The sequence below is a fragment of the Lithobates pipiens genome, unplaced genomic scaffold (assembly GCF_037356315.1).
Source record: "Lithobates pipiens isolate NorthernLeopardFrog02 unplaced genomic scaffold, aLitPip1_a1.2 Scaffold_23, whole genome shotgun sequence".
In the NCBI taxonomy this organism is placed as follows: Eukaryota; Metazoa; Chordata; class Amphibia; order Anura; family Ranidae; genus Lithobates; species Lithobates pipiens.
Window position 1 is genome coordinate 58,127,153 of NW_027507785.1, and position 14,683 is coordinate 58,141,835.

Consider the following 14,683-nt stretch of genomic DNA (forward strand, 5'->3'; position numbering starts at 1 on the left):
TATGCTTTGCCTTTGCAGGGAATGAAAGAGGAAGTAAACTCATCAGGGTTTACTTCCTCTTTAATCTCCACTGGAAGGATGGCCACTGTGGTGTGGATGGTTCAGACTGAAAAAGAAGACCTGTTTTTTTTTTAAAGAGAACCCTTCACTTTGTCCATTCAGGTTCTATCTAAGGTTGTCCCTCCCCCACCCAGTGATACTCACTTTGGCTCCACTCTTTTGCGCTTCGTTCGTCTGCCAGCGCCTTAAGAAATACCTGGCCCTTGAAGATTTGGAGGAGAAGGTGACCTTTTTACCAAGATGCAGTGTTGGAGCCTGATAGGTCAACACTGTCACATGGGGGAGGAGAGCATGTCAATATCACTGTATAAGCTCCGTAACGGAACTGTTTATACAGGGATTAGACCTATGGCTCCGACAAACACATGAGCTGAGGTATATATCCGTAGGTAGGTAGGTGAGCTTTCAAGAGAACACATCATGTTCCCCTCAATGGGCAAAGTGACAGATCACCTTTAAATGACTTTAGCTAAGGATATCTATCCTCCTGCCCATAATGACCAGTCAAGACTCCTTATGCACCCAGTGCTCTTTAACCACTTAAGCCCCAGACCATTTTGCAGGCCAAAGACCAGAGCACTTTTTACGATGCTTTAATTGACAATTGCGCGGTCGTGTGACGTGGCTCCAAAACAAAATTGACGTCCTTTTTTCCCCACAAATAGAGCTTTCTTTTGGTGGTATTTGATCACCTCTGCGGTTTTTATATTTTGTGCTATAAACAAAAAAAGAGCGACAATTCTGAAAAAACGCATTATTTTTTACATTTTGCTATAATAAACATCCCCCAAAAATATCTAAAAAAAAATGTTTTTCCGCAGTTTAGGACGATACGTATTCTTCTACATATTTTTGGTTAAAAAAAATCGCAATAAGCGATTATTGATTGGTTTGCGCAAAAGTTATAGCGTTTACAAAATAGGGGATAGTTTTATGGCATTATTATTAATAATCTATACAATAATATACAATTATTATATAGGGACAGATACAGGACCGCTTACCCAAATCCAAGTGTGCACAAGGTACAGAGCGTCACCAGTAGGGGTCTCCCGCGGCGACCGGGGGAGACTAATGCCGCGTACACACGAGCGGATTGTATGGCGTACTTAGTCCGTCATACAATCCGTCGTAGTTTCCACTGAACGGACTTGACCACACACGGATACACAAACAGTCCGACGAAAGCTTGCGCGATGACGTGTACAGCACGTATGACGGGACTAGAAATAGGAAGTCCAAGACACAGCAAAGCACCCTTCCGCCGTGTAAATCCTTTCTGGGCATGCGCCATTCTTAGTCCGTTTTTGGAAAATCCGAAATTCTTAGTACTCCGGACTGCACGCTGAAAAAGTCCGCTGAAGCCCACACACGAGCGGATTGTCCGCTGAAATGTGTTTCAACGGACTAAGTACGTCAAACAGTTCGACCGTGTGTACGCGGCATTACTATTCAAAAGGCTGGAGTCTGAATGGTATCAAATATATGGAATGGGTAAACCATGAACTGAAACGTGTGAAGAAGAGGGGGATATCTAGGAAAGAGGAAAAATTAGGAAATATCCTCCCAGCACAAGACCGGTCTGGCACACCTACATTCTAGTAGTCTTGAGTTGTGCACTGTGCCTGGCATCATCAAGCCCAGAGCAGATTCCATAAACAAGAACAGTCCACTGCTGGACTGTGGGGGGGGGCGTTTTCCGATGGAACAAACGATCGGGTGAGTTTAAGCTTTCTCCTCACCCCTAGATAAAACAAGTAGTTGGCCTAATCAGTGTGGGCACAGCCCAACTGCATGGGACAACTATGGGGTTGATCGACTAAAGGAATATAGACTGCAGTTGCTCCAGAGCTTAGTAAATGAGGTAAAGCTTCAATTTCCAAAGAATACCCAATCACATGCAATAATAAAAATAAAAAAAACATAATTTTTGCTTGCACCTGATTGGATGATGAAAGTTAGCAGAGCTTTTGTTCATTTACTAAGCTCTGGAGCAGTTGTACTTTGCAGAGTGCACAGTCTATTTTCCATTAGTAAATAAACCCCTATTTTTTTGCTCGGTGTTGGGCTTTAAAGTGGTTGTAAACCCTTACAAACCACTTTGACCTACAGGTAAGCCTAGATTAAGGCTTACCTGTAGGTCCAAGAAATATCATCTCCCAAACCTATACGGCTTAGGAGATATTTGCCCGAAGACGGGCTGCGCCGTAGACACGAAGACACGTAGATGCCGCGCAATGCCGCGCGTCTCGGCTCCTGTGCGCATGCACGGGAGTGACGTCATTGCGGCGTCGCCGAATGACAGCGGCGGAGCTGCGAGACCCACCAAGAAGATGGACGCTCGGAACTACAGGGGACAGCGGTGACTTCGCTGGCTCCTGTGTCAGGTAAGTGACACATAATGGGCTACTATGCGATGCATAGTAGTCCATTATGCTTTGCCTTTGCAAGGAATGAAAGAGGAAGTAAACTCATCAGGGTTTACTTCCTCTTTAAAGCATTTTACTGGTTGCTATGAATTGCATTACTAATTTGGCAACTTGGATGTCTTATGTATCTTCTATGTATCTACTGAGCATGTATATTCTGTATTGGAATGTCTGTGTGTACCGTACAGGAGCTGTGTCTGAACAAGCAGTATGATACATGTGGATATACCAGAGCCCCAGTATTGTATAGTTAGTCTAAGTTTTTTTTAAGGAATGATTCATGTTATTTAAAGTAAATAATAATGTATACTTATATTGATAGATGGGATCCCCATCCATGATTTTATTTCTGTTTGTGTTAAAGGGGTCTCCACCTTCAGGTGACTTTATTCTTTTGTCTGTATGGCCAATCTGTACCTTTAAAGCAGACTTTCCAGCTAACTGGCTAGGTTCACTTATTTAACCTCCCTAGCGGTAATCCCGAGAGTGTCTCGGGGGTTAAATTTCAGTACCATTAGCGGTAATCCCCCCGAGACACTCGGGATTGCATCGCAGTATCCTGCACAGGTTACTTACCTTGTCCCAAGGATCCTGAGATGTCTCCCTGCTGTGTTCTCCGCCATATCCTTCACCCGATGTACTGTGTTACGGGCTCCGTTCCCTGCGAGCGGCACGCCACATGGGGACAGAGCCGGAGGGAATTTAAAAAAAGTTAAAAAAAAAAAAAAACAGAACACATGCAGTACACTGTAATCTTACATTACTGTATCCAATTATTTCACATCCCTTTTGTCCCTAATGCTTTTTCCAGTGCCCTGCCTGCAGTTTTAAATTATATATACCAGTGATTCTCAACCAGGGTTTCGTGGAACCCTATGGTACCTCCAGAGGTTGCTAGGGGTTCCTTCAGCATTGGGCAATTTCTGCCTCTCAGATAACTTCCCACTGAGACCATTGATCTTTTTAGCTATCTGTAAGGAGGTAATTCTTCCCAATGACCACAAGTGTAAGGACCATTCTTCCCAATGACCATCACACTAATGTATCATGAGTTGTAGATTTCCAATTTTTAGCGGGGGTTCCCCGAGACCGGAGAACCATTTCAAGGGTTCCTCTGTGTTGAAAAGGTTGAGAAAGGCTGATATATACTGCTCTGACTGGAAACTTGAGATTGTCCATGGCAACCAAAAAGCGTCCCTTTACTTCAAAAGTAGTTTTAGACCAGCTAGAAAACAGCGATAGTAAATTAGAATCACTTGAAGAATTATGCGATAGTGAATCATGGGGTAATTCGTCATCAGACACTGAAAGTAACGACAGCGACAATTCTGCAACTGAGAAAATGTAATTTTTTTAAATTACATTATTGAATACATTTTATTATTATTATATTATTATTTATTATACTTATTTATAGTTGATTATAGTTATTTATTATATTATAATTTATGATTTCGTGTTTCAGCACAGGATAGACCGAAATAGTAATTCTTCGGCAGATAAAACAGCTCCTGTATTTCATCTGTGTATTTAGCTGTTTGTCTGGAGTTCAGTTTTGAAATAAAGATAGATTTCAGTTAAAGTGGTTGTTAAGCCACTCTAACCAGTATACACCATCAGCACTGCCTCCTATTGTAGTATCCCCCTCTGTGTGTGATAAATAAATGCTGCAAATGCCTAATTTCACTGCCGAGATTGCGATCACATGACTGGCCAGCTTTCTCCTTTTCTCCTCTGAGAGATGCAGAGGGCGGGGCTAAGATTCCCCTGCTGATGTCAGTCTGGAGGAGGGGAGGAGGAGAGAGCTGGCTGGTCATGTGATCGCAATCTTGGCTCTTAAATTAGGTATTTACCGTATTTATATTTATAAATCGTTCACAGAGGGGGACACTGCATTAGAAGGTGTAACGACATATTCGGCGACCCATCACAGTTTGCTACGGAAGTGACGTTCCCTCACCACCATCTTGCTACACCCCACACTTGTACACAGTAAGGATACTCTAAGAAGGGGGAAAGCGGACATGTTGTTACACCCACCGGAGTTTTGCATTTTACACTTATTTATACCAGTAAAGTGAGTTTCTATACTGAAATACGGGACTTAGAACTCCGTCTGACTGGTTAGATGTTGAATTTTAAAAGCAGCGAACTTCTGTCAGATTATCAAACCTGTAAAATGAGCAGGCTTCCCGGATGCTTTTAAAATTCAACATCTAACCAGTCAGATGGAGTTCTAAGTCCTGTATTCACTATATAAACTGACTTTACTGTTATAAATACGTGTAAAATGCAAAACTCCGGTGGTGGTAACAACATGTCCACTTTCCCCTTTCCTAGTGTATCCTTACTGTGGAGGAGTGTGGGGTGTAGCAAGATAGCGGCGAAGGAACGTCACTTCCGTAGCAAACTGCGATGGGTCGCCGAATATGTCGTTACAGAGGCAGTGCTGATTGTGTATACAGTTTAGTGTTATGAGGGCAGCAGGAGGGGGGAGGGGCGGCTCACACACAGAGGGGAGAGGGGAGGAGGACACAGGAGCAGAGAAGAGAGTAGATAGCAGGCTGCTGATGACAAAGGCGCGAAAACTGACCACTGTGTCTGGTCTCAGCAGCCATGATACACTGTGGTCAGTTTACAGAGGGGTGGGGAGAAACTGACAGAATCAGCCAGGTTTTTTAGGTGTTACAGGGGGCCAAATGACACAGGACAAGCACTGTGTCAAATAACATGTTTTAAAGGAACAGGATCCATTTTATTTATTTTTTTGGGGCTAACAAACGCTTTAATTGTATGAGAAATTAGCTAAATAGCTAAACTTTTGTATATTTCAAAAATTCTGCTTTAAAGTTATCTGAAAGTGGAACACCCCTTTAAGTAGCCTCTTGTACCCTGCATGCTACAGAATGTATTCCCTGTTGGTGGAAATACAGAAGATATGTAGCAGTGTTCTCTTTTCCTGGTGTAATCTGTATGTCTGTGCTCTCCACCCTTCTTTCCTGTCTCCCTGTAGCATGACTTTGCGAAGTTCCTTCATTCTCCTCCTGTTAATCAGCACTACCTGGCTTTTCGGTCTGCTGGCTGTTAATAACAGCATTCTGGCCTTTCACTACCTCTATGTTCTCCTCTGCAGCCTGCAGGTAAAAAAACAAACAAAAAAAAAACACTTCATATTTCTGAAGGCAAATATGTTCATTTAAAGGTGTTACTTCATCCTACATCAATCTTTTTATTAAAGGGTAGATCCCTTGCAGCTTGAATCACCCGCTGGATGACATAATCTCCCAGGAAATTCAGCAGCGAGGTTTTCCTGCCAAACTGCCACTGCAGGTGGGCGGAGTCGGGAACCCAGTGGCAGATATCTAATTGCCAAATTCCTTAAAGGAGGTGGTGGGTGATTCAAGCTACAAATTAGCCTTGAGTGTACTGACACATGTAAATACAGGCTTGTTTCTGGAATTTAAAGTGTAGCCGTCACTCAAGATGGAGGCAGCCATGTTCTAGACAAGAAATGCAACCAATGAATTTATTAGGAGTCTGTAATATCTCTGTGATGTCACTGATTCTCATTAAATTCATAGGTTGATTATCTAGTTTGTTCACAACATGGCAGCCTTGTATGTTTACGGGTGGTAGACACACATTAAAAATTATTATTTTTAATAAATATCACTTTTGTGCTTTTGGAAATGTCACGTCGAATGTAGGCACAGACACTCAAAGCTCTACGGGACAATTGCATATCATCATTTATTATTTGTATTCCTTTATACCTGTGCAGTTCCTCTTTTATTGGCTAGTAATAATGTTTTTGGTGTTATGGAAATGTGAATCCTTCTCAGAAGAGAAATGGTCTCAGCTGCTAGTTTTCCCAGCGAGCAAGCTGTTTCTCGAAGCAGGTACAAGCTGTCTTTTGACAAATACCCTCACCGGCCACTTTATTAGGTAAACCTGTTCGATTGCTTGGCAACACAGATTACTAATCGCCCAATCACATGGTAGCAACTGAATATATTTAGGCATCTAGACGTGGTGAAGGCAACTTGCTGAAGTTCAAACCAAGCACCAGAATGGGAAAGAAATGGGCTTTAAGTGACTTTGAATGTGGTATGGTTGTTGGTGCCAGACAGGCTGGTCTAAGTATTTCTGGGATTGTTACACACAACCATGTCTCGGGTTTACAGAGAATGGTCTGAAAAAGAGAAAACATCCAGTGAGCGGCAGTTGTGTGGAGGAAAATGCCTTGTTGATGTCAAAGGTCAGATGAGAATGGGCAGACTGGTTCCAGATTATACAAAGACAACAGTAACTTAAATAACCACTCGTTACACCCAAGGTATGCAGAATACCATCTCTGAATGCTCAACACATCCAACCTAGAAGCAGATGGGCTACCGCAGCAGAAGACCACACTGGATGCCACTCCTGTCAGCTAAGAACAGAAAACAGGCTACAATTCCCATAGGCTCACTAAAATTGGACAACAGAAGATTGGAAAAACTTTACCTGGTCTGATGGATCTCCATTTTACCTGCCACATTCAGATGGTGGGGTCAGGATTTGGTGTAAACAACATGAAAGCATGGATCCATCCTGCCTTGTATCAACGATTCAGGCTGGTGGTGGTGTAATGGTGTGGGGGATATTTTCTTGCCACACTTTGAGCCTCTTAGTACAAATTAAGCATCCTTTCAGCGCCACGGCCTACCTCAGTGTCCCCATCTTCTGATGGTCCAGCAGGATAATGCACCATGTCACAAATCTCCAATCATCTCACTGCTGGACAATGAGATCACTGTTCTCCAATGTTCTCCACAGTCACCAGATCTCATCCAATAGAGCACATAGAGCACCTCTGGGATGTGGCGGGATTCTCATCATGGATGTGCAGCCGACAAATCTGAAGCAACTGCATGATGCTGTAGTGTCACTGTAGACCAAACTCTCTGAGGAATGTTTCCAACACCTTGTTGAATCTATTCCACGAAGAATGAGGGCAAAAGGGAGTCCAACCTGGTGTATCTAATAATGTGGCAAGTGAGTGTATGTTCTTGTTGCAGTAGTTATTAGTTATCAAGAGGTAATTTGCACCTGATTTAATAAAGTGTATGTCCAGCCAACACTCGTTGAGGAAGAGTTCAAACATTTTTTATTTACACAGAGTTTTCACAGCTGCTAGAGGGCTTTGGCAGGAGAGATGGTGCAATAAAGAGCTTACAACAGCTTCTCTGCACAGATCATGTTAAATGTGATAGTAAGAGGAATGGCATTCATGGGACATGGTCCTTTAGCACCCAGTGTGAAAAGGTCAAAGTGTGCGCCCCCCCCCCCCCAGAGAGCTGAGAACTGCTGTAGCAACATAAATTGCAAGTCCTGCTATTGTTTTGCTATAAAATGTAGATTATGTATATCCCATTTTTCGCAGGTAAGAACAGCCCTTAAGAATCATACTGAATATTCTGTCAATGTTGACAGCTGAGACATTGTATTGTTTTTTTTACATTCTGTCCCATCACTCTTCCAATAGGGTTTGGCCATGCTGGTTATCTTCTGTGTCCTCAATGAGGAATTCCAGGAAGTGTGGAAAATTGTATGTTTGGGCAAGAAAGGGCCGGGAGAGGAGGCGGCGAGACAAGCTCCAATGGGGGTAATGCTTTCTTACTTATATTCTGGTATGGGAAAACTGTGCAGACTGACCAAGCTGTCACTGACAGCTCTTGGTCATGGCTTCTGATCAGGCATCAGTGGGATGGGCTACCAATCATGCGACCGTTGTGAGAGCCAATCATAGCGGTCACATGATAAATAGGACAGTACAGCTGGCCCTCTTGCTCGACAGGTGCATGGGGGCCCCCCTTTTTGAGCTAATGGGGCCCGAGCCCAGTACATGAGGGCCAGCTGTACTGCCTTTTTTAGTGGCTCTGGCTGTAAAACACCCCTGTGGCAAAATACTGGCATTTCTGAAAATGTCAGTAGTAATTTTAGTTCACAACACACAAGTATTTACGAAGCTGAAATTGTCCATATCTGAAATTATAATAATATCTTTCTTATATGCTATTTTCAGGGTCCAAATGCCTACAATAACACAGCATTGTTTGAGGAGAGCGGTTTAATCCGAATCACTTTAGGAGCTTCCACTGTGTCTTCTGTCAGCAGTGTCCGCACAGCGCGCACCCACTCCAGCCACAGGCCATATCTAAGGTAAGTTGTATGCAGGGTGCCACCATATATTCTAAGCTAGCAGAACAGGCAAGGAAAAAGCATGAGCTTTTTTTAACCACTTCAATACTGGGCACTTTCGCCCCTTCCTGCCCAGGACAATTTTCAGCTTTCAGCGCTGTCACACTTTGAATAACAATTACGCGGTCATGCAACACAGTACCCAAACAAAATTTTTATTATTTTCTTCACAGAAATAGAGATTTTGGTCCACAGTGGTGGTATTTGATCTGGGGGTTTTATTTTTTGCTAAACAAACTAAAAAAGACCAACATTTTTGAAAAAATAAATGTTTTTCTTAGTTTCTGTCCTAAAATGTATTTTTTTTCCGTCACTGATAGGCAGTGATGAGGTGGCACTGAGTTGGTAAGTGGCACTAATAGACACTGATGAGGAGGCACTGATATGTAGCATTGATGGGCAATGATAGGTGGCACTGATAAGCGGCACTAATATGCATTACTGGGCACTGACCGGTGGCACTGATGGACACTGATAGGTGCCACTGATTGGCACTAACAGGCAGCACTAATGGGCACTGACAGGTGGCACTGATTGACACTAATAGATGGCACTGATGGGCAGCATTGATGATGAGGTACTGACAGGTGTTAATGATGGGCACTGTGGTGGGCTCTGATTGCCACTTTGATTGGCACTGACAGACGTTATTGATTGGGCACTGATTGGCAGCTGATGGGCACATCTGATGGGGGCTGTGCTGATAATCAATGTGCTGATTATCAGCACAGACTCCCTCTGACAGGGAGAGCCGCCGATTAGCTCTCCCTGTCAACGCAAACCAAGGAATGCCGTTTTCTGGCAGTTCCTGTTTCACGCGATGATCAGCTGTGATTCGTCACAGCTGATCACATGGTAAGAAGCCTCTGTCAGAGGCTCCTTACCATGTTCGGAAATGCGGTGTGTCAGACGGGCGCGCGCCGGCATGTCATCCTGCTGGATGTCATATGACACCCAGTTAGGATAACAGAACCATGGTCCTGCTGTCAATCTGCTATAGGTCGAACAGGAGGTGGTTATCCAATTCCTGACCGCCCACCGCAGATCTACTGTGGCAGGGCGACAGCCCTGTGCCAGATAACGTACCTAGTATGTGATCTGACACTTCCAGGCCTGGGAGCCCAGCCGCGGGTATCACAGACTCAATGCCGCTTAAACAGTAAACAAGCAGAACTTTGAGCTGCCTATGTGAACATGGTAGATTGCCTTTCTGTCAGTAGGGAAGGTATTGATCCTGTGTTCCTGCAGTAGTATCAGTGCATTCCCATATTAAAAGCAACTCCCCCACAATGAGAGAGCACATGCTAGGCACACATTTAACCCTTTGATCGCAGCTGATGTTAACCCCTTCCCCGCCATTGTCATTAGTACAGCGACAGTGCTTTTTTTTTTAGCACTGATCACTGTAATAATGTCACTGGTTCCAAAAAAGTGTCAGTTAGGTGTCCGATTTGTCCCTCACAGCGACCCTAAACATACAGCCAAAGCTGCAATGGAATGTTTTAGATCAAAGCATATTCGTGTGTTAGAATGGCCCAGTCAAAGTTCAGACCTAAATCCAACTGAGAATCTGTGGCAAGACTTGATTCCCTCCATCCAATCTGACAGATCTTGAGCTATTTTGCAAAGAAGAATTGTCAAAACTTTCACTCTCTAGATGTGTAAAGCTGGTAGAGACATCCCCAAAAAGACTTGAAACTGTAATTGCAGTGAAAGGAGGTTCTACAAAGTATTGACTCCGGGGGGGCTGAATACAAATGTACCCCACACTTTTCACATGTGCAATTCGTTTAGTTCCAAATTCTAATTTAGACAAATTCGTTAATTTGAGAAATATCCAAATTTCCGAATATTCCGAAATTTGAAAATTCGGACATTCGAAATTTGGAAATCCAAAAATTCAGGAATTTGGAAATCCAAAAATAAGAATGAATTTCCGAAAATTCAAAAGAACGAAACCCCAAAAATTCACCGGGAGAGCGCTTCTCCTAGGGGGTTATCTGATGCGGGGAAGAGCCGCCGAGGGACCCCCAGAAGAGCAGGTTCGGGGCCACTCTGTGCAAAACGAGCTGCACAGTGGAGGTAAGTATGATACGTTTGTTATTTAAAACAAAATAAAAATTACCCTTATGCCCCGTACACACGAGCGGACTTTTCAACATCCAAAGTCCGTCAGACCGAGTCCGTCAGACTATCCGATCGTGTGTGGGCTGCAACGGACTTTAGCTTCGCAAAAGTCTGACGGACTTTAGAAATGAAGCATGCTTCAAATTTTCCCGACGGAACTCCGCCGGACCCGATCCCCTTCGAAAAATCCGCTCGTGTGTATGCTACTCCGACGGACTAAAACCGACGCTAGGGCAGCTATTGGCTACTGGCTATGAACTTCCTTATTCGAGTCGGGTCGTACGTCATCACGTTCGAATCCGTCGGAGTTTAGTGTGATCGTGTGTGGCCAAGTCCGTTCGGCCGAAAAGTCTGTCAGAACTCCGGCGGAACTCCGGCGGAACTCCTTTGGAAGTCTGTCGGACATAAGTCCTCTCGTGTGTACGGGGCATTACAATCACTTTAAGACCTTTGTAAGGAGTTTATCGTTGTCTGCATCTTCATTTAAAATATTACAATAAACAGTCTCATTGGGAGGATTTTTAAGTTCTAAATTTTCTTTCCCCAATCGTCTTTCAGGACAGCCACCTTTGAGAGACACTGGCTCCTCCCCTCTTAGGAAACACCGCCTTAATTTTCATGATTTAAGCCTCCTCCTCCCTTCGTTCCTCAGTTATGGTGTTTCCTCCGGTGGGGAGACATCGCTAAGGAACCTTAGCTGAATTCGGTTGGTGAGACTGAAGCTATCCGAGCGGAGCCCCGGCCCCACTCGGTTACCCGACCGTCTATCGGTCGGCCCTTGACAGTCGGATCAGCGGGGAGCTGAAGCGTTCGTACTGTCTATACACCCTAAACTTCGCTTGGGGAAAGCAGGAAGTTTTACAGGGTCGTCCGTCCGTTCACCCGCGGGTGTTTTAACGGAACAGGCAGTCCGGTCGGCTGGGGAAGCTGAACTTTTGACTGACCTTTTTCTATATACGCACTCCAATCTTCGCTTGGGGAAAGCAGGAAGTTTTTGGGGAGGTTCATCCCTGCGTTTCGCCCAGTGGGGCGCTGCAACGAGGACGTCCAAGGCCCCCCTGTGTATCCAGTCGGCTGGGAGCCAGAGGCCGGACCGGTTGGCGGGCGACGTCAATTCCGGTGGGGGCGGACCTCTTCGTTGGATCCGCGTCTTCCGGTTCCGGACGCGGCACGTGGAGGGGAACCTAGCGTTCGGCTGGTGCAGCCTCTCTTTCTACAGTTGCACAGGTAGCTGTTGGAGGCACGTTCGTACCACTCTTCCTCAACAGGAGAATGTCCAAAGCAGTGGCTTCGGGAGCTCCAGGAGTAACGGCACCAGCCACTCAAAGGTAAAAGCCCTGGCGAGGGGTTCCCTTACCTTACAACCAGTAGCTCCACTGGTGTTTTTTCCCCCTAGGTGGTCGGGGGGGAAGGGCAGTGCGTCTGGGATCCAGATGGAGATTGATCCTAGGGGAGGGCACTCCCGGTGGTCCTCTTAAGTAGTGCTGGTGTTTCTTTTTTTTAGGATTTTATGCTGCTCTTTTATCTCTAGGTCTCTGAAGGACATGAGCAAGTCTCCCCTTGGTTCTAGGAGGGAGCGTCCTTCATATAGAGCCTCTTTGGGGAATCCCTGGTTCAAAGGCACTTGGTAAAGAGTGTATTGAAGCACCGGATAGCTCAGTCAGACCTTTAACCTAAGGTTCCAGTGGCCTCAGAGGGTTCAGGTCCCTGTTTGAGCGCCATCAGGAAACAGGCAGCAGAACACGGTGCATATCTGGCGGCTTCTGGGAAGGTTCCAGTGGCCTCAGCTCCAGAGCACTCTTTCACCAGCACAGCAGAGTGTTCCACCTAACCCGATGGATGTTCCTCCTGCAGGTTAAGGGAGAGTCTAGAGGGTTCCAGAGAGGAAGTTGAGGAAGAAGTTGACAGTGCCGTCTCAGACTCCCAAGGGAATCTGATAAAGGTGAGGGCTTGGGTGGGGAACCCAAAAGAACCCCTCGATATAAACTTCCCCCTGGATGAAGTGGATAAGCTCTTGAGAGCTATTCATACCACTTTAGGAAGAAGGCATTGTCACCCCACGATCAGATGTACTAGGACCTGGGGGAAGCGGGTGTTCTCGGTTCATGATGTCTTGATCGATGCCATCAGGAATGGCGGGGTCCCGAAGGAAAACCTTTCTTTTCTGGTGCATTAAAGCAAAGGTTTTTTCTTGGGCGGAAGAGGAAGCTCTTGTCTGGAATAGAATCTCCCAGGTTAGAGACTACCTTTCTTCAGACGTCCAGGCATACTGACCTGTCCTCAGGGACATGGGAATGCTTTCAGACCCTATGTTTGAAATGATGGACTCACTTCTGAAGGATGCATGGGCTTTTTCTCTTAAGAAAATATCTAAGCCTGCCATAGCGGCCACAGTGGTGGCTCATAATATGAAGTGTCGGCTTAGCCAGATTAATGCATGAAGCAATGACGGCAGAGGAGACTTTCTATCCTCCTTTCCCATGCTGCTTAAGGTGTTGGCATACGCTGCTTCGATTCAATCCAGGCGAATGTATGCAAGATCTTCGGCTCTGACCAATTCAGCCTGGAGGGCCTCAAGGCTGAAGACATGGCAGGGGGTCAAGGCATGGCAGGGGGACAAGGCGTCCAAAGCAAAGCTCTGGAATCTTTTTTACAGGAGGCTGCTGTTACTGCTACTGTTTACTGCTGTTTGGGCCAGGTCTTGAAGCAGGGCTAGATCGCACGGCTGATAAGAAAAAGGCCTTTCCCCTTAAGAAGAAATATGGGGAGCAGTAAAAAAGAGGCCTTCCTCCCCCAGTGGGAGATGATCACCTCCAATCAGTTTGTGTTGGGGATCATCGTAAGAGGTTACCGTTTGGAGTTTTCAGAACTCTCCTCTTTTGAGACTCCTTGTCACTGAGCTGCCAAAATGTGCCCTTCTTTCCTCTTCAGGAGTTAGAGGAACAGGAAGTGGTAATACAGGTCCCAGCAGGATATATAGAAAGGGCTCCTATTCTCACATTTTTGTGGTTCACAAGCCTTTGGGAAAAAAGTTCAGGCTCATCCTGAACCTGAAACGTCTGTGTGTCTTAGTCACCTACAGATGGCTTTCGTTGGTTTTGGTCACTGGGTGAGGGCACCTCTTCCACCAAAACTGTTTCAGGGCATGGATAGTATGGATGCATACCTGCATATTCCCATTGCAGAGAACCACCAGCGTTTCCTTAGGCTGGCAGTGATAACTTCTGTAGGGGTGCTACACATTCAGTTCAAAGCACTTCCCTTTTGGGCTATCCCTTTCCTCCTCCTATCTTCACCAAAGTGATGGTAGAAGTTCTGGCATTCCTGCGTCTCAGGGGAGTCTCGGTGATCGTGTGTCCTGAAGATCTTCTCCGGTTTGTACCTTCTCTGACGCAGTCGATTTGGGATCAACAGGTAACAAAAGACCTGTTAGTGAGCCTGGGTTGGCCTCTGAACCTAGAGAAACCCAACTTAAATTCCTTACCAGGGGGTCACCTTCCTGGGGTAGGTGCTGGGCTCAACAGAACAAAAGGTCTTCCCTCCTTGGAGAAGATCCAGAAGATAGACCGAGCACTGTTGTTTCTCCAGGGCAACTGTCAAAAACTCAGTTAGGCAGGTTGAGTTTACTGACAGCCACGCTCCTAGCAGTTCAGTGGACGGGGTCATGTTACCGTCCTCTGTAAACTATTCATCTTGAAGCTTTGGGACCACAGTCAGGGGTCTTGGGACTCTTTGGTTCCAACTCAGGTAAAGAGGTCCCTTTGGGAAAGGGAGCACGTTTGTTACAAGACCTAGAATGGAGTTTCCCAGTATCCAGGGTGGTT

General features: G+C 45.4%; 1 protein-coding gene across 1 annotated transcript in view; it reads left to right on the plus strand.

Moving 5' to 3' along the window:
• Nucleotides 1-14,683, plus strand: part of CELSR3 (cadherin EGF LAG seven-pass G-type receptor 3) — a 256,060-nt gene that overhangs the window by 216,677 nt on the left and 24,700 nt on the right. Inside the window, exons 28-30 of the mRNA XM_077451691.1 lie at nt 5,503-5,629; nt 8,017-8,136; nt 8,557-8,693. Coding sequence (XP_077307817.1) covers nt 5,503-5,629; nt 8,017-8,136; nt 8,557-8,693 — 384 coding nt within the window. The remainder of the gene's footprint in view (nt 1-5,502; nt 5,630-8,016; nt 8,137-8,556; nt 8,694-14,683) is intronic.